We start from the raw sequence: 26,216 nt of genomic DNA on the forward strand, positions 1-26,216 counted from the left end.
CACTCCAAATCTTCTCAGCACCTCAACTATAGTTCAAAACCACAATCTTTCCCTGTCTTAATTACTACATTAGGCCCAGAAGTGATCTTTCTGCTCCTACACTTAACCACTTCATATTCTTCTAAAAACAGCCCAGCAATGCTATTAAGGCTAACTCAGAACACAAAGGCCAGAATGGCTAAAACACAGTAAATAAAGATACTAGCAGGAAATTAAGAAGGAAACAGGGACACAGATCATATAGGGTCTTGGAAGGTCACAATAAAATCTTCAGTTTTTCTTCTGAATGAACTTAAGAATCCAGTAGAGGGGTTATGAACAAAGGAGTTATGTGATTATATAAAGGTCATTACAGAATAACACACAAGTCAGGCACCATGTTGCATGCTGTAAAACCCAACTATTTCAGAGGCTAAAAAGAGAGGATTGCAAATTTGAGGCCAATCTGGGCAACTTCGTGAGATTCTTTCTCAAAATTTAAAAAAAGGGGAGGGGGGCTGGAAATGTAGGTCAGTAATAGATGGCCCCGGAGCTCAATTCCTAGTACACCAGAAAAACAAAAGCCAGAATAGTATGCAAAAAAATAGACTATCAGAAGAGAAGATTAAAAGAACTATAAGGAGGGAGAATAACTGGATTTCAATAATCCAGAAGAAAGCTGAAAGTGGCTTGGACCAGGACAAGGAAAGCAGTATTATAAGTAAAATGAAGCAGTCCTATTCTGAATATATTTTAAAGCAAAATTCCACAGGATCTGCTGATAAATTAAAGGGAAAAAGTAGTAAAAAATGACTCTAACATTTTAACAGGTAAATGGAGTTGCTATTTACTTGAAAAAGATAATAGAAACCGGTTGGGAATGGTGATTTTAAAATTTTGTTTTGGATATGTTAAGTTCATTCTACTTTCAGGTATCCCAATGGAGAAGTCAAAGAGAAAATGGATATACAAGTCTAGAACCAAGAGAAAGGTTGGAGTTGGAAATAGCAAATTAGTTATCAGTTTGAGGACTCTAAGCACAAAGATCACATCAAAAACCACAGGATAAGATGAAACTTCCAGAAAAATATAAAAGGGTGATAGAGTCAATAGCATGGAAATCCTACTAAAAATGTGAAGAACTGTCAGTCAGGATTCAGATTCTAGAGGAAGTATATACATAAAGCAACAAACTAAAAGAATAAATAAATAATAAAAAGATAAGTGGAAAACCCAAGTATAATAGTGTGACCTGTAGTTCCAGCTACTCAGGAGGCTGAGGCAGTACAATCACTTCAGCACAGCAGTTTGAAACCAACTTGTGCAATAGAGACCCTGTTTCAAAAAAAAAAAAAAGTAGAGAGATTCAGATAATAAGATGCTTAAAATAGATTTTGAAGAGAGTACAGACATTGGTAATGACAAGGTAGATTATTACTAAAGGCAGGAACAGGTTGGGTTAATTTGTGGATATTTAAGGCATTGAAAGTAACAAGAATAATGGTGAAGGTAAAAGAAGGTAAAGACAGTTACTTGGGTGCTAAAATATTCACTGAAAGAGTAGAAATAGCAAAGATTTTGCAGATGACTGAAAAAAAGCAAGATAAATGTTTCAATCTGATAGGACTTGTTTCAAATGAACCATCAAATCTTAGAAAAGAGGAAGAAAATCAACTGTCTAAGTACAATAATGAGAAAAAGATCTTCTGATACATGGGAGTCTATGAGGCAAAACACCTCTACTTGAGATGACTACACAAAAAGCAGTTTCCTTAGGTGTTACAGTTTAGATTATGAATGTCCCCCAAAGGCCCACATGTTGAAAGCTTAGTTTCCAACATGTGGCACTACTGGGTTTTAGTGGAATATTTAGGAGGTGGGCTCTATGGAATGAAGTTAAGTCTTTAGTGGCATGACCTTGAGACTCTACCCTTTCCTCTTTCTCGTTGCCTCCTGGCTGCCAAGAGGTGAGCAAAACTGCTACACCATGTACTCCCCTCCATAATGTTCTGCCTTAAACTAGGCTTAAAAGCAACAAACTAAAACCATAGCCAAAACAAACTTTACCTCCAAAAGTTAATTTTCTCAAGTATTTTGGCACCTTCATGGAAAGCTGACAAACACATTAGAAACCAACCATGAAGCTAAAGGAATTGTTTAGAGTAAACACTAAGGACACTGATTTGGCTAATGATATTCTCTGAGTTCCAAAAGGATTTAGATGGTAAAGAGATACAATTTTAGGGCAAATGGAGGATAGGCAGGTAGATAGAATATGTTTGTGAGCATATACACATTGTATACATATATGTTTGTGTGTTTATAAAGGTAGATAAGTTTAGAAAGTTAAAGAAACAGAATAGCAGCTATGAAAGACTTTTAAATTAGGTTAGACCTCAGTATGTTTAGAGGCAAAGGACAAAGAACTAGTAGACGGGTATAGATTGGCAATACTATAGAAATAGAGAATAACTAGAAAGCATGGTCTCCTTCAAAGTAATTTGATCAGGGCACTGATAATGGGGTTACTTCTATTTTTAAAAACTTACAAGGTGACAGTTCACAGAAACATAAATACAGATGGTAAAGGGGCAATAAAAAACATGAAACAATGCCCAGCCTCAATTATAATTAATGAAAATTAAAACAACATGAAAAATACCCAGAACCCAAAACTAGCATACAGAGAAACAAATATTTTTTTATATATTATTAAAGAGCAGGTAAATTGGTGCTGCCTTTTTTTTTTTTTTTGTGTGTGTGTGTGTGTGTGTGTGTGTGTGTGTGTGGTGCTAGGTATTGAACCCAGGGCCTTGTGCATGCAAAGCAAGCACTCTACCAAATGAGCTGCTGCCTTTTGTATACTTGGGGAATTCCCTATCTTGTGAGTCCTTTTTCCCATTATAAAAAGAAATTTCCTGCTGTGCACAGTGGTGCATGCCTGTAATTCCAGTGACTCCAGAGGCTGAAGTAGGATGATTGCAAGACACATCTCAAAATAAAAAATAAAAAGGGCTGGGGATATGGCTCAGAGCTTAAACGCCCCTGGGTTTAATCCCTGGGACTGAAAAAAAAAAAAAAAAAAGCCATTTCCTCTTTACCCTTTCTTACTTACAGTTAGGACAAAGGAAGATAACTTGGGCTCTTCAATATAACTATGCTATATGTGTTGAATTAGAAAATAAAGACTTGAAGGAGAAATCTACTCTGTAAATAACACTTTGCCATAGGAATTTACCATATACATTTAAATGAACACCCAGAATATACACAAATTTATTCATTACAAAATTCTGAGTAGTACAAATTAAACATCCCTAATCTGAAAAATCTCATATCCCAAAATGCTCCAAAATCCAAAATTTTTTGAGCATCAACATAACACCACAAGTAAAAAATTTATGTGATGAGTCACAGAATGCAGATGCAACTAAAAGTATTGTCTAAAATTATCTTTAGGCTATGTGTATAGGGTGCTGAAACTAATTAATTTTATGCTTAGATTTGAGTCCTGCATACAAAATAACTCATTATGTGTATACACAAACTCCAAATTGTGAAAAAAAATCCAAAATCTGAAGTACTTTTGGTCCCAAGCATTTTGGATAAGGGATACGCAGCCTGTACTATCAAAAACTAGAAATTTAAATGTTCATCATAGATTGTATACCTACATGGATATATGTGTATTTAATGTGGAAGAGAGTTAAAACCAATAAAACAGAATTAAGAATTAATATTAAGAATTAGGCCAAAGCATTATGTGAATTGAAATAAGCCAAAAGGACAAATACTATATGGTTCCACTTCATGTATGAAATACCTAGAGTAGTCAAATTCATAAAAATAAAAGTAGAATGTTCACTGCCAGTAGAGTGGAGGCAATAGGGAGTTACTGTTTAAGGGGTAGAGTTTCATCAGTTCTGCAGGATGAAGGTGATGGTAGCAAAACAAAACTTAATACCAATGAACTTCACAATTTTAAATGATTAAGATGGTGTTAAAGAAGAAAAGAATTCAATCTAAAAAATAAAACTAAGAGACAAAAGTATTAATGAGAAAAGTTTTTAGGCAGGAAACAGGGAAGGCATGACTTGCCAACAAGAATGTACCTAGAGATAAGAAATGGCTGAAAAACCTCAACACAAATGTGAAGGACAGATAAGAAATGCAAGAGCTTGATTATAAACATATTTATAGCAAATTCTAATTGGGTTTTTTGACTATTAGCTAACCCTAGAGTACTGATATTATTAGAGATAGCTGGCTTAAAAAGTGCAGTTTCTATCAAAGGTTCCCTAACTTAATAGCTCTGGACAAGCTGTTGTGTCTCTTCTCCAAGAGAAAAATGAGAAAGGCAGACTAAGATCTCTTATGTGGCAAAGAGAGAGGGGAAGACTTCCTACAGCTAGGCACATGCTCAGAGACCTTACAATCAAAGAAAAAAGACTTATGAATAGCAGACTAATTCAACTAGTAAACACTTCCAACCTTTACCCCACCCCAATTCCTGTATGCATTTGCTAAAGTGTATGTGTAAGTTGTAGTATATAAGCTTCCTTACAATTCTAGCTATGATTAATTCTACAATGTTATTTTTAGAATTCTTTTGTAGATATCTAATAAATTCTAACAAATAAAACATGTGATTCACAAAATAAAAACATGTTGTCACTTTTAATTGTCTTTTAAAACAATTATCATAAAAGAATCAAATTGAATTAATATACTAGAAAGCAACACAATTATCTTAAAAATGAGTTATAGGGAGCTGGGGTTGTGGATCAGTGGAAGAGTGCTTGCCTAGCACGCATGAGGCACTGGGTTTGATTCTCAGCACCACATATAATAACAAATAAATAAATAAAGGTCCATCAATAACTAATAACACATTTTTTTTTTTAATGAGCTATAGGGTTGAGGCTGTAGCTCAGTGCCTAGCATGTGTGAGACACTGGGTTCAATTCTCAGCACCACATAAAGATAAACAAATAAAGGCATCCTGTCCATTTACAACTACAAAAAAAAATTTTTTTTAAATGAGTTGTATTTGTTGATATAGAAAAATGTCTATGTTAAATGACAAAAGCAAGGTATATAATATTATTTCAATCCCTTTTGTGTAAATAAGAAGTGATAAATACTTAAGCTGTTGAAGACTAAAACATTGTTCTAGAAAGATATGTAAGACACTTAATAATGGACACCTAAACTGGGCACTGTGGGGCATTCTGTAATTTCAGGTACTCCAGAGACTGACGACATCCCAAACACCTTAGCAAGTCCCTATTTTAAAAAAAGCAGACTTTTGTGGTAGAACACTGGAATGAGATGGGAAGCTTTAGCTATCCACCTATTCCCAAGAAGGGAAGCTTTTTAATACTCTTTTTATGTTTCCATGTGTTTGAAGTTTTTAATCATGTTCATAGTATTTTATTTACCTATCCATTTATAAATTCATATAAGTTTATGTGAGTGGTAAGACTATATCATGATAGATGAAGTCTCATTGTAAAGGTCAGACACTGAGTATTGCAGATCATCCCCAGAAGGTAGAACACCTTGCTCTCCATGTGAGTTTGAACCTGCAGAGATCAGGCCCAAGGAGAAGCCCACTGGGAATAACCCAATTGTGTTTTATGTGTTTCTGCATTTAAAAAAAACTAATAATAAACTTTAAAAAAATATTTTTAGTTGTAGATAGACACAATTACTTGTTTTATTTATTTTCATGTGGTGCTGAGCTCAAACCAGTGCCTCACACCTGCCAGGCAAGCACTCTATCATTGAGCACAACCCCAACCCCATTTTTTTCCATAAGATCACCATTCTTTTTGTAACTCTCACTTATCTTCTAGATATTACATTTTCTTTTCTTCCTTACGTAAAATGAGTCTAATACCTACAAGTAGTTATGATGGTTAAAAAGAGATACAGTATGCAAACTATCTAGCAGAGTGCCTGACATATAATAAGTGGTTACTAATTATTATGTATTTGCAAAATTATTTTTGTTACCCAGCATGTATTTGCTATTTTCAATTAAAAAATAATAATTTATCTATGGAACAACCACTTCCTCATTATTATCTTTTTCAAAAAACCGGGCATTGAAACCAGGGACACTCAACCACTGAGCCACATCCCCAGCTCTATTTTTATATTTTATTTAGAGACAGAGTCTCACTGAGTTGGGTAGTGCCTCGCCATTGCTGAGTCTTGCTTGGAACTCGGGATCCTTCTGCCTCAGCCTCCTGAGCCATGGGGATTCGCCTAGCACTTCCTTTTTCTATATCCTTTGAGTCATGCTAGCATGAGGCCAAGAGTTAAGCCAATAAGAGCCTTCCATTCCTTCTGCAACAGAGATTATCCAACAGTTAGCCCAAGACTTTTATTCAAATAAATGATGGGAAGAGAAGTCCTGTTTACATTTCACTTTAGCCCCATCCCCTTTCATTTTAGAGAATTTGAGGCTGGAGTTACTACTGTAGATATCTTACCACAGCAAGGGGAGATTATGGAGGTACCAAAGGCAGCATGTGGAAACTGACAATGGTGCCATGGCAAGTAAAGCAAGTTAAAAAAAAAAAAAATTATTTATATATATATATATATATATATATATATATATATATATATATATATCCAATAGTTACAGTCACGCTACTTTTTTCCCCACATCCTAGAGATTGAGTCCAGAACACATTAGGCAAGCACTCTACCACTAAGGTACATCTCCAGTCCTAGTCACCTAACTTTCTAATTATGGGAGACAATTTTTTTTTTCTCAAAACAATTTGGATTGGGTTTTTTGTCAATTACAATCTAGGGAGGGTCCTATCTTAGATATTACCCAACATTTCTTCTTCACATATTCTAAAAATAGATACTTCCTCAACATCCTTGCTAGCCTCTTTCTACTTATAACCTTGAAAATGTGACTTATTCTTAGTATTTCAATTATTCTTAAAACACTATCCCATTTTCTCTCCTGAGGTGTATTTTATTTTTTTTTAAGAATTTAAACTTTATTTGTTGTTGATTATTTGTTTTTATGAGGATCAAACCCCAGGCCTCACCTGTCCTAGGCAAGCACTCTACCACTGAGCCACAAACCCAACCCTCCTAAGGTATATTTTCTACTGCTGCTGCCAACTGAACATATCTTTCTGTAATTCCAAATCCCACCCTCTGGAAATAAAAACATACCCATCCTTTGCCAGGCCCTGACAGGCCTGTAATACCAGCAGCTTAGGAGGCTGAGGCAGGAGGATCCCAAATTCCAAGTGAGCCTTAGCAATTTAGGGAGGCCCAGTGAGACTCTGACTCAAGATAAAAAATAAAAGGCTGGGGATGCATCTCAGTGCTAAAACACCTCTGGGTTCAATACAAAACAAAAACCCATCCTTCAAACTGCTATTTCCAAAAATAACAAAAAAAACAAATTTTTTAACACTATTTCCAGAAAGAAAAAAAAACTATTCTACTTCCTAGCTCCCAGGGTTTTTAAATTTTGCTTCAATTGGGGCTTTTTGTGATAAATTAGGTGAGAGTTTCAGTAAGATTAACATACTAGGAGGCTTTTTCCTTTAAACTGGGGATTGGACCCAGAGAGCCTCAAGCTTGCTAGGCAAGCACTCTACCAAGCTGCACCCCCAGGCCAAAGGGCTTATATTATCAAGAAGAATATACATTTCTATCTTCACTGTCTCTATCCAACTTATAATTTGGAACAGTATTCTCTATTTATATACTATATACATAAATTCATATTTTGATTTATTAGTATCTAATCTATTGAAATACTTAGTTACAATCTATTTAAACATTTACTCATAAATCTAATTTCTCAATTTCTGCAACCTTTTTAGAAGGTAGACAAAATATTTATTATTATAATGATAACAAAAATGTGCACTTAAAGATATAGTACTGAGTCAATACTGGGCGTGGTGCATGCCTGTAATCCCAGTGGCTCAGGAGGCTGAGGCAGGAGGATTGAGTACAAAGCCAACCTCAGCAAAAGCAAAGCCCTAAGCAACTCAGTGAGATTCTTTCTCTAAATAAATACAAAATAGAGCTAGGGATGTGGCTTAGTGGTCAAGTGCCCCTGATTTCAATCCCCGGTAGTAGTAGTAGTAATAGTAATAATAATAATTATTATTAATTATTATTACTGTCAATGTTTATTCAGAGACCCCAGTCTCCCAAACCCACCAAAATTCTTACACTTGGGAGTAGTGTCCTCTCAGCTCTTTTCTGATAATTAACTGAATCTATCTTTATGCTTCTCAGTGCAAGAACCATAATATATTAAGATCAACAAAGTAAATTCATTCATAAAGATTTTTGCTGTTTTAACATGCTAGGTCCTAAGTATGCAACTGTTTTGTTTTGTTTTGTTTTTAAGGATGCTAGCAACTCAACCTAAGAGTTGCTGAATAAAAAGCTTACTAACGGGAATCAAATCAACTAGTGGTTCTTTAACACTGTAGGAGATTTAGGATCAAGAATCTGATGAAAATTGTAGAAAAAATTAACTCTCCAGAAAAATGCGCACAGAGAGTTTTGTACACAATTTGAGGGGAAATTATGAACTCTAAAAACCAATCACTAGCACATCCACAGAGTTAAAGAGCCACTAACAGCCAGACTGCAGTGCCACAGGCCTGTTAATTCCAGCAACTCGGGAGGCTGAGTGAGGCAGGAGGATCGCAAGTTGAAGACCAGCCTTCTCAAATTAAGGGGGACCTAAGCAACTTGATGAGAACTACCTCAAATTTAAAAAAAAAAAAAAAATCGTGGGGCTGGGATTGTAGCTCGGTAGTTAAGCGTCCCTGGGCTCCATCCCTAGTAGCTTGGGCTGGGGGGGCACGGGGGGGAGGGGAGGGGGGGGTCCGCGCCGGGGATGCGGAGCGCGGGGAAGCCACCAACAAAACCAAGTTCTCTGGGAACAGGAATTGTCATACTTGTTTAATGATCCTGATTATGCCTTGCACAATGCAATGTATACAAAGGTTACTTAAGAAATATTTGATGATTGGTAATTCCCTCATGAAGATATGATGAAGATGACCACCGCAAACCGTTTCTTCCATCATGAGCCCTTCAAACAAATGATTTTTAAATGTCCGAAACCCACCTTTACTAAATAACTCGAAAACCATTATTTTGCTATTCACATGTGGACTACCCGACCATTCATTCACTAGTCCAGGTCATCTTTTATAGTTGCCTTCCTTCTACTCTCTTCAAACTCAAGGATTCCTTTTTGATATCCAAAAAAGCCCAGCCGAGAGCCCCACAGCCCCTGCCCCCCAGGGAGACAAAATAACAGATGCACAACGAACCACACACCCTCAAGGCGAGGGACAGCAGGTTCCAGGGACGGCTACGACTTCCAAACCCTTTCTTAAAAACGTCAGAAGGTGAGGACATTTACCTCAAAATCCAAGAAAGCAGCGGTTACTGCTCCTACAGCTGTGGGGCCAGTAATAGAGAAGATTCCCAACCTTTCCGTCACCATAGCGACTTCTAAGCTCTAGGTTTTCTCCCTCTTCACGCGATACTTCCCAGAGGCGCGTCATCGGAGCGGGTCCGAGACCCCGCCCTAAGTGAGCCCGCCCTCTCGCTAAGGGGCCTTATTGGACTACCGAGTATGGCCTCTAACTGCGGGAGGGGCCTTCTCTGTTTTTTTCTCTTTTTAAAAATTCACCAGGTTGTGTTTTCAAATGCTAATTTCAATAACAGTGTTCCTGGTATAAACCACAGGGAACACATTTCCTAGTTTTTCCTTTCCACCGAGAAACCTCCCCGGGAGTTGGGGCGCTTCACGAGTTCGCGCATGCGCGTGAAGGGGCAAAAGATGGCGGTGATAATCGCCGCACTTTTTTTTTAAATTAGTGGATCCCAGAAATCATTGCGCGCATTTGTAACGAATTTCCGTTCGAGTTTGTATTTTAGGCGCCATTTTCGAGTGAAGGACCTGGAGCCGAAGCACCGGTAGGAGCAAGGGGGAGTGGGCCTTTATAGCCGTTTCTAGCCCTGGTTGAGTGGACTGTCCCACAGGTAACGTACTTCTTTTCCTGATACGGTTGTCACACTCCTACTTTCTGCCCTGTCCACCAGCGCCTGGAAGTTAGAGGCCTTGAACTAGAGCAGCGAAGTACGGGGTGAGGAGGCTGCTACTGGGAGATTCTCTCACTGTCACCCCTCCCCCCCTCCGGCCGCTCCCTGCGGCTGGGGCTCTCGCGCGCTTCTCCCTGGCGCCACTTCTCTTAGCTGCGTACAGCGTCTTTTAGGGTGGCTCCAAGTCTCTCGAATCTCTTCTCAGAAATCCTGGTCTCACAGAACTGGCGTCTCCTCTGACCCCCACCTCGCGTCTCCCAAGGGACTAGTCACCGGGTCTGACCCTTTACTGGACTTACTACAGCCTAACGGGACTCCACCCCGGACCCCAGAGAGACAAACCCCAGTTACCGCAAAATTATTGTCCCCGACCAAGCCCTGCCGGCGTCCAGTTTGGAAGTGGCTATTAGTCGTTGCCAGCTTCGGCCATACTTCCCGGTGGTACTGGGGAAGAGACCTCGAATCACCCGGGCGCTCTAGACGCCTAGAGCTAAATGGCGGGGAGAGGAAAGCGGGCGGGGTCTTTACTTTGGAAAGGGTTGATGGCCATTCAAACCTGAAGCTCACAGCAACTCCTCTAAAAAGTCGGTGCGCTTGCATCCCTAGTCCGAATAGCGTGGGAATGTCAACAAATGTCCGCTATGGGAGACGCTTCGTTTAGAAATAGTCTTGAGTATATTCTTACATTGGGAGTGGACCGGTGGAAGGCCTTAAAAAACAAAAAGAACCTTAGCAGTTTTCTAAATCGTTGATTTCCAGGCACGTCTAGGGTTTCCCACCTACATGGGTCTTGTTAAGAAACCCATCCCGCCTTCTTGGCATTCGGGGCTTTCTTGTCGCCCTCTTCTTGAGGATTCGTCGCCTCTGAGCCGGATTTTAAAGTGCGACTCTCTCGGAAACGGGTGGGGTGGGTAGTAATCAGGATGAGTTTTGAGAGCTGACTTGCTCCGGCTCTTCCCCGACCCCAGCCATCATGCCCCGTAAAGGCAACCAGCCTTCCACCGCCCGCCGTAAAGAGGAAGGGCCGCCGCCGTCCCCGGACGGCACCGGCAGCGACGCGGAACCTGAGACTCCGACCGGCCGGACCGAGAACCAAGCTGAACCCGCAGGTGAGCTAGTGACCCGCCGCGACTCGGTAGGAGCGCGCTTCTGGGCGCCAGAGCATGTCGGTGCCCAACCCGAAACAAGCTGTGGTTGTGGCACACGGGCAAAAGGCTGGGGTTGAGATCTGAAGACCCGTTCATTCCCTTAAAGTAGCTCTAGAAAGCCTTTCCGCGATTCAGGGCTCCCGTGCAATTTCCGCGTAACGGTGCTGGAGGCGGTGGGGGTGAGCAAACGGATTCAGTTGTGAATTTCTGTTTGTGGCATTTTGGAATTTATATTTCCGCTGAAATCGGCATGGTCAGCCAAGAGTTAGTGAGGTTTATTTTTTTTTCCCCAGGCAGTATCAATATGACTGAACATGATTAAAAGTTGCATGACCCTAACCTCACCTCCGTGGTCTTAGATTGTCTTTAAAGGGAAGATGATGACTTACTTGAACCTTTTGTAACTTTTTGAGTCCCGGATTTGGGTGATTTATGAAACCCATTTGACACTGGCGCTGAAGCTAGTGAATTTTTCAGGTATTCAAAGAAACGGGGAGTTAAGTCTAGAGCCTTAGAGTTCCAGCTTCTGTTAGAGAAACCGGGAGTCAGTTTGTGTGGTTTTCCCAGATTTGTTTTATGATGTGTTTTGACTTCTAAGAAGTATACTGTAGTTCTATAGAATTTTAGGACCTGGTGGCATTTCTTCCAAGAGTTTGTTGTTTTTTAATTAAACCAAGCTAAAGGATTTAAAATATTAGCCGGCAGTAGTCCACCGAACTAGTAGTATTAATGTAGGCGTTTTTTCCTCCTTTCTTGCCTTTGATTGACTCAGAGACTCCAGGTGAGGAACTTGATAACAGAAGTTTGGAAGAGATTTTGAACAGTATTCCTCCACCCCCACCTCCAGCAATGACCAATGAAGCTGGAGCTCCTAGGCTTATGATAACTCATATTGTAAACCAGAACTTCAAGTCTTATGCTGGGGAAAAAATTCTGGGACCTTTCCATAAGGTATTTGCCCACTTCAAGTAACTATTGTAAAGGAATATAGGATGTTTCAATTTTCTAACTATTCTCTCTCTCATACACCGTGTGTTGTTTTCTTTGATTTTTAACAAATGAAATTAGCTTTTCTTTATTATCTTTTGTACCTCTTTACTATAAAGATCTCCTCCTCAAAGGAAAGCCATGTTTTTTAAAGGGAAATATTTTCCTTTTATTAGAATGAGTTTTGTGAAAAGTGAAATAGAATTATAACATTTTTATTTAAGATGTTGAAACTTATGATACAGAACTCGAGTTGTATATCTTCTAATAAAGAAAAGTCCTTGTAGCTTTTAGTGTGAATTTAAAAAGCAGGCAGTTTAAATTTAATCAGTAGTACTGGTGTAATCTTTTAAACTTTGAAAAAAAATCTGGTTTTTTGTTTGTTTTTAATGCAGCGTTTTTCCTGTATTATTGGGCCGAATGGCAGTGGCAAATCCAATGTTATTGATTCTATGCTTTTTGTGTTTGGCTATCGAGCACAAAAAATAAGGTCTAAAAAACTATCGGTACTAATACATAATTCTGATGAACACAAGGATATTCAGAGTTGTACTGTAGAAGTTCATTTTCAGAAGATAATTGATAAGGTAAGGGGTTTTTTTCTATTTTAAGTACAAGCAAGGAAAACAAAGGACTTATTCACTCTACATTGTTGGCTTAAATCAGCTTTTTAAAAAATGTTTATGTAATTAAAGCGTAGACGTTGATGTCATTTTCTGCATAACCATTTTTTCTTTTTGGAAAGTGGTGGTCTCATTAAATATAAACTAGAATTTTTAGCCACGGAAATGAATTATGAATAGCTCATCATAATCTTTACCTTTTTGGAATAAAACATTGAGCAGTTTTAGGATCCTGGGTGCGAAATAGGCATTGTTATTACAAATTTTCTGTTTTTAAAAGTTGTGTTTTATTGCTTTAAAATAAATTATCTAAACTTGGAAATAACAGTTGTTTGATCCTATCTCCATTATTTCAATGCACATTAAATTTGTGGTCCTAAGAGAACTTTTTCTCAATTTAAACTACAGTGATTAAGTCCTTTTGAAATTGAAGAAGGTCAAGCTAACATGTTTGCTTTTTAGAAATAGAAATGATCATAGGTAAAGTGACTATTTAGGTTATTCACATAGTTGTTTTGGTATTGTGGGATTTTTTTTTCCCTCTCATCTATTTAATGATTAACTTCAGGAAATTCATGGTTCAAAAATTACTAAATGGAACTTAAAAATAAAGGATTCTAATTACATAATGAAACAGGAAACTGACTTAGCTGTTGTTGGTTTTTGTTTTTTTAATATAAAGTGATTTAATTACAAACAAGCATCTATTTTAATTTTGCTTCTTAATATGGTTTATTGTACAATTTTAATTAAAAAGTAGATTGCCTATCATATTTTATTCATTGCTTATTAATTACATTTGATTTACCTAAAGTTGAAAATTTGTAGCTTCAATATAACAACTTTTAAGAATAAATGAGTTTTAATACTAAAGGAGAATTGAAACTTAAATTTTTTTAAATCCAGGAGATTTAATTGTAAATTTTTTACAGTTCTTTTTCTTTTCAATTAATGTCAGGTTCTTTAATCCACCCCCAATAAAGTATCATCCTGTTACTTTACTACCTGTCTTTTTCCTTGAATTATTTCTTATAGCTTTTTGTTGTTGTTGTTTGTGTTTTTTTTTAAAAAAAAATGGACTAGAATTACAGTCAGTCAATAGCATGATTTGGTTTGAATATGGTGGGACGCCACTCTTTCCAAATATGTTTTTTCACTTGTTTTTGAGCTGGAGTTTTTTTGTTTTTTGTTTTTTGGGGTTTTTTTTTTTTTTTTTTTTTTTTTTGCTTGAATCTTTGAGAGAGGAATCAAACAACTTAGAAAAGTCTCTATTCTCTCCCAAGTGAAGTTATTTTTGAGAACTATTGCTAGTTTGTGTGCAAGTAATTCATAGAATTAATTTTAGTATGAAAGGAGTAAAATTTGAAGCTGAGTTAATACTAATAGCTTTTGTCTTGTTTTGTTTTTCCTCAAAACAGGAAGGGGATGATTATGAAGTCATTCCTAACAGTAACTTCTATGTATCTAGAACGGCCTACAGAGATAATACTTCTGTCTATCACATAAGTGGGAAGAAAAAAACATTTAAAGATGTTGGAAACCTTCTTCGAAGCCATGGAATTGACTTGGACCATAATAGGTTTTTAATCTTACAGGTAAATTTATTAAAGACTTAACAGTGTTTGTTTTCTAGTAAAGCTGGGGGAGTTTTATTATAGGATAAATCCTGTGTATTTGAGGCCTTAAAGTACTGTAGCAGCACATCATGGTTTACACACTACAGTCAAGATGCGAATCATTATTTGCTGCTCTAGAAATTTAAGGAAATTCATTCAAAACTATATTTTCATCGTCACATGTTTAGTTTATATTTGCATGGACTGACATACTTGTTCCACTCTAGCAGCACGTAAATATTGGCGTAGTAAAATATATATTAAACACCAATATTATTGTGCTGCTTTAGTGTGACAAGGACATAGCAACTACATTTGTTTGTATTTCCTTTTAAGAACATTTTCAGTGAGATTTATTATCCTTTAATAGTCTGTCCTTTTATTTTCTAATATAATGAATAAAAATCTGCATAATCGGTATTTGACAAATTTATCCATAAGTTTCTAATTTATTTTAATCTCCTTAATAGTTATCTGTAAGTTGGTTTTCTTTTTTTAAAGACATGTCAGAATTTAATACCTGATATTAAGTTGATTTTTATTGGAAAATTTGTATTTTTTAAGTAAAGGAATGTTCTACCAACATTCCTGGCAAGAAAAATTCTCTTTCTTGTTTCTTACCTTTCAAAAAATACATTTATTTTTATATATTTATCTAGTGTAAATCTACAGCTTTGACAGATGTTTTTGAATTCTTATTTGATTTGAGAGCATCTTCTTATTCCTGTGTATACCTATCCAGGATTACTAAGAGCATAATAAGAAAAGCAAAAAACTGTTTCTTTATGCAGAGATTAATATACTTAAGTGTCTTAAAGTGGGGATTTTGATTGTATACTAAATGGTTTTGGGGAACGACTGAGTGTTCCCAATGACAAACACAAAATGTTAGCACCTATTTCCATTTTAATATTTAATAATAATAACACTTAATGTTTTCATTTTAATATTAGGAATACTATGTGTACCTAGGTACTTTTAAAATACTGCTTTTAGATATACATAGTATACAAGGCCAATCGATAACATGTTGGAATAGCTTTTTAGTATCTTTTATTCCAAGGTAAAGTACATTTGTAGCACTTTTGTGACTTCCAAACATTTATAAATGAATGTTGAGAAATTAGTTGCAGGTATATATACACAACATATATATGTAAAACAATATTTAAATATATGTAAATGTGGAATTTACATATTTTCATGGAATGTGGAATTGGGGTATTTGGTTTTTAAATCAAAACTATTCTCTGGACTTTTATATTTAGGTTCTTGATCTGATTATTATGGATAAAACATATCCCTTTATAATAATAAATTTAATGATACCATTTTGTAGGATTATACTTGTGTTTTAGCTTTTGTTTATTGTTCACTATTGTCACTTTGGGATAATCAAAGTTTTACATCTCTGCAAACACTGGTCAAAATAAAGTGGACTGCGTTTTAGTTTTTCTAAGAATATTTTTTTCCTCTGCAGCTTTTTTCCATATAATTTCATAATAAAGAAAGTTAATGATTTCCCATAGAAGTACATAAGAATAATCTATAAAATGTCTACTTTGTATTAAATATATTCAAGTACGTGGGATGGATACCTAAGCCATTTGTTAACCTTTTTCTGTGCTTTTATCAAATTGTTTTGACTACTTCCCAAATAATATCAAGGCAAACCTTCTGAGTTAACACAATTTATAGGTAGGGACTTTAGAAAAAAGTTTGAAGGAAAGTGGCAATAGTTTCTCTGTTTTGGGGTTTTTTTTTTTTTTCTGTTTTGCTTTTTTTATTTGTTGTTCCTTATCAAAATCTTAAAGACTTTTACACTAGGGATTTAAAATATTTGAAGGTAAGTAAGATTATGACTTTTATTGTCTTCTTACCCACTGATTAACATTTATCTTGAAAAAACTACCCATGACTGGGAAGGATGAGAGATTGAAGCTAACATATCACCATCCAAGATATAAATGATTACTTTGAATAAACTATACAGACCATTTTAAATAGTGGTAGTATTTTTTAGAATTCCATGAAGGTTTTTTTAATAAAAATGTATGGTATTTATATAATGGTTTACTGGATTTTGTAGGGGATGGGGTGAGGTACTAGGAATTAAACTCAGGGAACTTAACTACTGAGCCACATCCCCAGCCCTTTTTACTTTTTTGAGACAGGGTCTCACTAAGGTGGTTAAGGCTTGGCTAAGTTGCTGTGGTTGGCATTGAACTTGAATTCCTCCTGCCTCAGCCTCCCAAGCCTCTAGTATTAACAGGCATGCTCCACCACACCCAGTTAAGTTTAGTGGGTTTTTTCAAGGAAGCATTTTTAGTACTTGGATCCATTTAAAATCTCATTAACTATTTAAGAAATGTCCCAAATGAGGCACTGTGCTAATATTCTGTAAGTAATATAAAGATAAATTCTTTTTCTTGTCTTTAAAGATATTTATACATGTCCACAAAAAGAATTAGATTATGATTGACGATTGTATTTTCCCTTTTTGAATATTAGTGTGCTCTGGTCGCATTGTAATAACTGTTGGTCCAAAAAAATAAGGTTCTATTAGCTCTGTATAATATTTCATGGGTAACTGTGACCTATTAACTGGATTGAATTGATTTTGCTCCATTAGTTAGTGCATTTGCTTCATTCAAGGGTAAAAGAATGAAAACCTGAATGCTTTTGTTATATTCTAGAGTTAAAGTAACAATTACTGTCTCTGGAATGTTTCTGTAAACTCCTTAAACTACAAGTATTGGCAAAAGTTTAATTTTGTCAGTTTGAAACTTCATGTCTTATTGTCTTTATATTACAAACAAAATATAGGTTAGCCCAGTTTAAAACAAGAATCAAGGTTTTTTGTTGTTGAATTGGGGTTTTTTGTTTGGTTTAGGTTGTTTTTGTATTTGTTGTTTGGTTTGGGGGGGTTGTTTGTTTCTTGGTATTGTTATTGTTTTGTTTTTTGCTTTTCTACTTTGAAGATTGGGTTACCCTAGGTCTGAATTGTTGATTATCTGTCGTGTATACATTTTAGATACTAACCTGGGTGATTTGGTTTCTTGGCCTCTGATAGCTTACAAAGAGCAAATTTTAGAATAAATTGTACTAGAGTAAGATAATGAATAGTTAATCATTTATAGTGCAGTGAATAATGGAAAAAAATAATATTTTTAAGACAAAAAAAAAAAAGCCAAAGGTAGAAAGGTACATAGAGCTCAGTGGTAGACTACTTGTCTAGCATGTATGAGGCCTGGGTTCTGTCTCTACCCCAAAAAAGTACAGTAATCCAAAACCATTTAATTTTGATACAAACACCCATATTTACTTTAATCATTTTGGGACTTAGAAAAATGTTTTATTATACCTCATTATTTCCTATAGTTCATGCTTATTAAAATTTGGATAACATATTCATAAAAATAAAGGCTCTTCTACCTAATCATTTTCTCTTATTATATTTACTCTTTTTTGTGTGTGTATAGTGGTTCTGGAATTAAACCCAGGGCCTCAAACTTGGTAGGCAAGCAAGCACTCTACCTGAGCTATTTGCTCATGCCCAGACTAAATAACTTAAAGTGGGTTTAAGTGGTCCTCTAGACACAGATTTTGCAGTAGATATCACAAATGGGAAAAAGGATTTAAAAGTAAAAGGTAGCAAGGTAGAGAACATCAAGGAACACAGCCACAAGAAAAATCCTAAGTTGTTACAGGAAACCCACAGAAGTCCTAATAAAAAAGACAAGTAAAGGCCTGATTGCTCATATCCTATTGGTTTGGTAGTGCTAAGCTAGTAATAGGATAACTATTTTTTTTAATGCTATATAATATAATCTAAAACGAAATGTTACATGAGACATGCAGTGGAATTGTTTTGATTCAGAAAGTGAATTTGTCTTTTTTTTTTAAGTGGACAAATTTATCAGATGGGAGGAAATCAACTATATATCCTTCATCTTATTTGGGGAGGAAGGTAATCAAAACAAGCAATTTACCTAAAAGTTTTACCTAAAACTAGCCTGTTTCTTAATAGCTGTATTTCTTCAAGAAATAATTTGGCCAGGAAACATGTAAAGCTAGTAGGAATATTTATATATATAAAATGTTAAAATGGACTCCAGCTTTGGAATATTTGAAAGGTCTAAACTTAAATGATACATTATGGGGGCTGGGATTTTGGTTCAGTGATAGAATACTTGCCTAGTACATGTGACACACTGGGTTCAATCCTTAATGCTACATAAAAATAAATAAAGAACCATCTACAACTAAAAAAAAAAATTTTTTTAATGGTACATTATGGCCTTTTGACACAGATTTCCCTTGGCATAATTTTTCTTTGTCTTAAAAATTGGCTTTCAGAAATTTAATTTGAATTAAGAAGTTAATTAGAAATCAGGTGTCGGTATTGTTTGTCAGTTGGATTTTAAGCACTTAGCCAAAAAGATTTAAAACTATGATCTCTAGATCAGTGGTCTGGGAGTAGTTCTTTACTATCCACCTCCCCTAGGACAACTGGAGGTATTTGGTTTGTTAGAGCTAGTAGAAGGTAAACATTACTGACATCTAGTAAGTAGAGAGCAGAGGAGCTATTAAACATTTTTCTAATGTCCAGCAGAAATCACCATGTCAAAGAATATCCAGTGCAGAGTGTCAGTAGTGCCAATTGATAAACCCTACCTAAATAAAAACTTGGAATAACACCTGGTGGTGACCAAAATTCATCCTAAAACTTTGAGCATTCTTTCATGGTTAAGTCTTTTCTTTTTTTTTTTTTTTTTTTAATTGGTTGTCATGGTTAAGTCTTGCTTAAAACTTTACTGTTCTGTAAACATTTTGGAAGAATCATAATTAAAAGTAGAAAAAAATGGTGCTGGTACACAAAAGTAGCTAGATGTTGCATTTTGTATACTGTTCACACATGATATACTGAATGCTCTGAAGAATAAATAATAGGCCTTTTGGGCAACAGTTTCACTTTATACTTGATTATATAATGCTAATGGGTTATCAAAGTCAAAAAGTGATGAGATTTTAAAATGAGTTGTTTCACCTTTTTTTAAATCTTATGCTGAAACTTTTGTTTAAATATGCACTGTCATTAACAAATTTTATAACCGATTTTTAAGTTTGAGTCATATACTGAGAAATGGGAATTGCAAAGATATTAAAATGTGATTTTTACTTTTTCCCCCAATTACCTCCTTGTACCTTTTCTTCTATTACATAATAGTAGAAAGTACAAGCTGGTAAGAGACTTCTATGAAATAGAGTAACAGCATTTTACCTGAACATGTTCAGACAAAAGTTTTCTCAACCGTCAAACTAAATAGCAGTCAGCCTTGATCGTTACTGATTGTAAACTTTTCTTTTTCTCCTTGTAATTAAACTTCATAAATACGAATGTGTTGCTAATCTAAGATTTTAATTACAGTTCAAAGTTAGATTAGTGATTGTAAACGAAAGTTGTCCCTTTGTATATACCAATGTCATAAGCATTCTGTAGTCGAGATGATCTGTTGAATTTTTTATTGCAATGAAAAATAGATAATTTTACCAGTTTAAAAAAAAGTAAAACAAATAGGTAATTCCTATTTAAGTTTTTTGAACATTTAGTTTTAGGCATCCTATTTTTCACCCTTGTTGAAGAGTTCCTAACATCAAGTTTATGGAGAAACTATATATAAAGAGAAACTATAATAACCACCTTGGGGCAGGGTTCCTTGTACTATGAAGTGTCTTTTTGAAAATTATTTGTTTTAGAACAGAAGCACCATTTTATTAATAGCTGTTAATGTTGCCTCTATCATCAAATTGCTGATTATATGCTTCATTAAATTTCAGACTTACGTATTGTTTCATTTATGTTTAATGGACATTCTAAATCAGGAAATATCTTTTGGCTTTGTATGTATATATAGTACACACTATAATATTTTAAGAATTTATGTGAGTATGAATACACGTTTCTTAACCCTGATGAAAATTCTCTAAGCCACTTGATGAGCCTCATTTAGTTCTTCATTACTATTAATTGTTAATTGAGTACCCCAAAATCTCACTGAAGACTGATTTAGCTAAATATGTACAATGATTTGAAATATGACTTTTTTTAAAGGGTGAAGTTGAACAAATTGCTATGATGAAACCAAAAGGACAGACTGAACATGACGAGGGTATGCTTGAATATTTAGAAGATATAATTGGTTGTGGACGGCTAAATGAACCTATTAAAGTCTTGTGTCGGAGAGTTGAAATATTAAATGAACATAGAGGAGAGAAGGTAAATCTTCACTGAGTCAAATAGTCTTACTATAATTCATAATTAAAGAAGTGTTTATTTTAGATTGGAATTTCTTTTTTTATATATTAGTTACACATGACAGTATGGTGATCTTGACATATCATACATTTAAATCAGATGGGATATAATTTCTCATTTTTATGAGTGTACAGGTTGCAGAATCATATTGGTCATACAGTCACATATATACACACAGTAATAATAATGTCTGTTTCATTCTACTATCCTTCCTATCCCCAAACCCCTCTCCTTTCCTCCCATCACTTCTCTCTACCTAATCTAAGGTAATGCTATTCTTTTTTTTTTTTCTCACATATTTATACATGTGTTTTGTATAACGATGAGGGTCTCCTTCCAACATCCATGCAATTCCTCTTCTCCCTCCCTTTCTTTCCCACCCCTCTTCCATGTATACAGGTAATCTTCTTCCCCTGCTCTTCCTCCCTACCCCATTTTGAGTCACCCCCCTTATATCAGAGAATACATTCGGCATTTGTTTTGGCTAACTTAGCAGAATCTGCTCTAATATCATCCATTTCCCTGCAAATGCCATGACCTTATTATTTTTTTAGTGCTGAGTAATATTCCATTGTGTATATATGCCACATTTTTTTATCCATTCATCCGTTGAAGGGCATCTAGGTTGGCTCCACAATCTAGCTATTGTGAATTGTGCTGCTATAAACATTGATGTGGCTGTATCCATTTTTAGGTCCTTTGGGTATAGTCAGAAGAGGAATAGCTGGGTCAAATGGTGGTTCCATTTCCAGCCTTCCAAGGAATCTCCATACTGCTTTCCAAATTGGCTGTACCAATTTGCAGTCCCACCAGCAGTGTATGAGTGTAACTTTTTCCCCCACATCCTCACCAGTGCTTGTTGTTTGTCTTCTTCGTGGCTGCCACTCTTACTGGAGTGAGATAGTATCTTAGAGTAGTTTTGATTTGTATTTCTCTGATTGCTAGAGATGATGAACATTTTTTCATATATTTGTTGATTGATTGTATATCCTCTTCTGAGAAGTGTCTGTTCAGGTCCTTGGCCCATTTGTTGATTGGGTTATTTGGGGTTTTTTTGTGTTTAGCTTTTTGAGTTCTTTGTATCCTAGAGATTAGAGCTCTATCTGTGTGAGGGGTGAAAATTTGTTCCCAGGATGTAGGCTCCCTATTCACCTCACATATTATTTCTCTTGCTGAGAAAAAAACTTTTTAGTTTGAATCCATTCCATTTGTTAATTCTTGGTTTTAATTCTTGTGCTATAGGTGTCTTATTGAGGAATTTGGGGCCTAGCCCCACATGATGGAGATTAGGGCCTACCTTTTCTTCTATTAGACGCAGAGCCTCTGGTTTAATCCCTAGATACTTGATCCATTTTGAGTTAACTTTTGTGCATGGTGAGAGATAGGGATTCAATTTCATTTTGTTGCATATGGATTTCCAGTTTTCCCAGCACCATTTGTTGAAGATGCTATCCTTTTCTCCAGTACATGGTTTTAGCACCTTTGTCTAATATAAGGTAGTTGTAATTTTGTGGGTTAGTCTCTGTCCTCTATTCTGTACCATTAGTCTACTAGCCTGTTTTGGTGCCAGTACCATACTGTTTTTGTTTGGAATTTCTTTTTTATACTAACATTTAAGATGAACATGCTACTTGTTGATTGTTTTTATCTAATGTTGGCATATTTTAAATTCAAATTATACATATGAAATGTGTATTGAGTCTTTAAATTTGTAATTTCTGTAGTTAAACAGAGTTAAGATGGTGGAAAAGGAAAAGGATGCCTTAGAAGGAGAGAAAAACATAGCCATTGAATTTCTTACCTTGGAAAATGAAATATTTAGGAAAAAGAATCATGCTTGTCAATATTATATGTAAGTATCTTGATTCATCAATTTTTACATAAATTCTAACCATTAAGCTCAAACCCCTTTTTTTAGTGTAATAGAAAAATTTGAAGACTAAAGTGAAAAAAGTTGTAAAAATTGTTGTAATAAATTAATTAAAATATAACATCATAGATAGTGACATTTTAATAACCTGAGGATTCATAAGTATTAGTTATTGTTGTGTCTTCTTTTTTCCTCTACAATAATGCCACATAATAAAAGTAACTATGTTCTGCATTTTGTGCACTGGTGCCTCCTTTGTATTATTATTCTTATGTTTTGGGGCCTTATTACAAAGTTATAAGGGTTACTTGAACATAAGCACTGTAATACTGTTTAACAGTTGAATCAGATAACCAAGATAGCTAAGTGACTAATTAAGGAGGTGGTAATGCATACAGTGAGTATACTGCACAAAAAGGGAAGATTCACAGAACAGCATGTAATTTAAAACTAGCAAATTGTTTATTTCTGTAATTTGCCATTTACGACTTTCAGGTGATAGTTGTCTGCAAGTAACTGAAATCATGGAACGCTAAATAAGGGGTAAAGGCATATTTGTTTAAATTCATGTAATAGCAAGTCTAATTTTATTTATTTACAATGAACTTATTTTGTTTCGTAATTCTAGCCTTGACCTTGGGGGTTTTTTTCCTCCTCAGTAGCCCGAGATAATTGTAAATTGCAGTTAAGAATACTTCCGAAATAGCTTATTTTAATTAAATTGTTGTGCAGTTATAGAAGTGACATTTTAGGATCTTCATTTTTTTTCCTTTCTCACTAGTTACGATCTGCGGAAACGAATTGCCGAAATGGAAACTCAGAAAGAAAAAATTCATGAAGATACCAAAGAAATTAATGAGAAGAGCAATATACTGTTGAATGAAATGAAAGCTAAGAATAAAGCAGTAAAAGATACAGAGAAGTAATAATCTTTTGAAAAGTTCTAAAAGTATTGAGATTAAGTTAATCTTATTATGTGTCTACATGTAAACTTACTGTTGACACATTATAATGTATTTGCTAATATATAAATAAGATGGTCCCTTTTTCAAAAAAAAAAACTATATAGTTGGATGCAGGGAGTCATTGTTACAGGTTGAGGACCCAACTCTTAAGTCTTAAAATTGTGGGGGTGCTACCCCCTAGTGGTAGAACACAACAAAACCAAAATTGAACATTAGAGCTGACAGGTTATTCTATTAAGTCTGCAAATCTAAATCAGGTAGAATTTGAATTATCTTAATGTCATCATGACCCTACTCTGCCAATAATCAATTATCACCAGTGTTTCTTACCAATGCAAGTTTCATTTTTGTTTAACTTTTATGGTTTTTATATAAATAGACATATAATAGTTACTGGAAAACAGTATTTCCTTTCCAGCTTAGAAAAACAAAGAAATCCTAATAAACAAGAATTCTAAGGTCTAATTTCAACTGAGAGGGAAGATCAGCTTGAATAAGAGAATTTTAGGATTCTGTCTAATAAAAATTTGGACATATTTATAGAGGAAGTATCCCAGTAAGGCAACATAACATAGCCTTATAGTAAATTAATATCCAAAATAATGACTGATTTATTTGCTTTGCTAGGAAACTGAATAAAATTACAAAATTTATTGAGGAGAATAAAGAAAAATTTACACAACTAGATTTGGAAGATGTTCAAGTTAGGGAAAAACTAAAACATGCCACCAGTAAAGCCAAAAAACTGGAGAAACAACTTCAAAAAGATAAAGAAAAGGTAGGTGTTAGAAAAAAACATGAAAATTTTATGTCTGAATATTATATCTGGTTTTTTACTTTTCACAAATTATTACCCCTTGTTTCCTAAGGTATCAAATTAAAAATACAGATGTTCAGTGTTTTATCTCTGAAATGTTTTGCCCCTGCCAAGGGAAATCTTGCATACAGTGACTTGGAGTTTGCATTATAGTAAATGCTTTTGGGAGAACATCTACCAAATCACCAGTTCTATTTTGGTGCTAATGATAATTTTTTCCTAAAACAGTGGTTTAAAAAGAAATTTTTTATTTTGGTGTTAAGGACCTTTAAAATTTTGACCTCGCCCCGTGCCTCCTTCCCACCACCACCAAAATCAAGCTTACAGGATCAGGGAAACATTCTTGATGAGAAAGCTCATAATTTACCAGGGATCAATCAACTATTTTTAGATCAAACAAAAAGAAAATGAAGTTTGGACCAGAATATGTAAAAGCCTAACTACTCTGGCCAGAGATTCTAATCAACTGATATTTAACATTTTTCAAGCTATGTTCATAGCTTTATCAGATATTAATAGATCTGACACCAAAACTCCAACCCTCTGAAAAAGCTTTCTTTCATTTAGTGACAGAGTAATTACAGTGGAGGCTGTGCTTTACCTCATAATCATTTATCAAATGTATTTCATTAATAAAGTACTTGCTTAATATAACTAAAACAGGTTATGAGGGCATCATTTGTGGGAATATTGAATTTCTGTAGTACACGACAAGATAAACAAATATAACGGAGTTAGGAGTAACCCCAAAATTGGATAGAATAAATAAAGTGTGTTAGGAGTAACCCCAAAATTGGATAGAATAAACAAAGTGTATTATAGAAGCACTAGCTTCTTTAGGCATAAAATGTGGACATGTGACTATTACCAGAGGATGTTAATAAGATAAAATATTAGTTCAGCATGGTGACTCTGGAAGGGTAAAGTTACAAAAGATCTTAGGACTGAAGTGAGGGAATAGAGTAGAAATACTTCTGATATATTTTACAATGAAGGATAGTTTAGAAAACTCCATGTGATCAGGGCATTTTTATGGCTAAAGAATAATTTATAGCCTAAAATCAAAGATAGGAAACAGACTTAAAGCCCTGCCAGAAAAATTTTTCTTTCATAAATGAATAGGGAATTTATACAATTGGTTTTACCATTAGACTAAGAGTACTGAAATTACAATGAATAAATGATAAAATACCTGGCAAAGCCAGTTAGTTCAAATCTAATTATAAAAAAAGTAGAAAAGTCCTAGAGATCCCAGGAAGTATTTTCCTTTGTTTTGGGTTTTATTAGGGGGCGGAGGGGGGTGGGAGTTGTTTTTTGCTTGGTTGGGTTTTTTGTTTTGGTTTTTTTGTGCATGTAAATGTATGCTTGTGTGTAAACCAATGGCCTCTGCATGCTAAGCCCATGCTCTACCACCAAACCTTGCCCTTCGCCCAAAAACTGCTTTTTGAATCAGTCAATATTAGTAGTATTAGACAGACTAAAGGAATATGTTCTATAACTTTGTTTTCTAATTTCAGGTTGAAGAACTTAAAAGTGTACCTGCCAAGAGTAAAAATACCATAACTGAGACAACAACTAGAAGTAATTCCCTTGAGAAGGAAAAAGAGAAAGAAGAAAAAAAGTTAAAGGAAGTTATGGATAGCCTTAAACAGGAAACACAAGGACTTCAGAAAGAAAAAGAAGTGAGATTTGTCTCAGTGTTTATTTTGGTGGTGGGTGAGGGGGCAATAACTTGAAGATTGTTTCTGTAGTAATACTACAAGC

At 35.1% G+C, this 26,216-nt stretch overlaps 2 protein-coding genes across 8 annotated transcripts in view; one reads left to right on the plus strand and one right to left on the minus strand.

Moving 5' to 3' along the window:
* The window catches only part of Ift80 (intraflagellar transport 80), a 125,301-nt gene extending 114,719 nt beyond the window's left edge, over nt 1–10,582 (minus strand). For 3 of the 6 annotated variants that reach the window (XM_078043580.1, XM_078043581.1, XM_078043577.1), the window contains exon 1: nt 9,422–9,581. The gene's annotated coding sequence lies outside the window, so the exon portion shown is untranslated. Of the gene's footprint in view, nt 1–9,421; nt 9,582–10,458 lie in introns of those variants that run through there. The other 3 variants (XM_078043578.1, XM_040270013.2, XM_040270012.2) reach the window with 3 other exon arrangements.
* The window catches only part of Smc4 (structural maintenance of chromosomes 4), a 32,774-nt gene continuing 16,195 nt past the window's right edge, over nt 9,638–26,216 (plus strand). Inside the window, exons 1-10 of one of the 2 annotated variants that reach the window (XM_021735233.3) lie at nt 9,638–9,981; nt 11,076–11,216; nt 12,028–12,206; nt 12,638–12,829; nt 14,284–14,460; nt 20,597–20,761; nt 22,525–22,652; nt 23,452–23,592; nt 24,263–24,413; nt 25,970–26,134. In XM_021735233.3, the coding sequence (XP_021590908.2) occupies nt 11,081–11,216; nt 12,028–12,206; nt 12,638–12,829; nt 14,284–14,460; nt 20,597–20,761; nt 22,525–22,652; nt 23,452–23,592; nt 24,263–24,413; nt 25,970–26,134 (1,434 nt within the window). In that variant the 5' untranslated portion in view covers nt 9,638–9,981; nt 11,076–11,080. Of the gene's footprint in view, nt 10,048–11,075; nt 11,217–12,027; nt 12,207–12,637; nt 12,830–14,283; nt 14,461–20,596; nt 20,762–22,524; nt 22,653–23,451; nt 23,593–24,262; nt 24,414–25,969; nt 26,135–26,216 lie in introns of both variants that reach the window. The other variant, XM_005338289.5, reaches the window with a different exon arrangement.

Source organism: Ictidomys tridecemlineatus, chromosome 3 (genome assembly GCF_052094955.1).
Source record: "Ictidomys tridecemlineatus isolate mIctTri1 chromosome 3, mIctTri1.hap1, whole genome shotgun sequence".
Lineage (NCBI taxonomy): Eukaryota > Metazoa > Chordata > Mammalia > Rodentia > Sciuridae > Ictidomys > Ictidomys tridecemlineatus.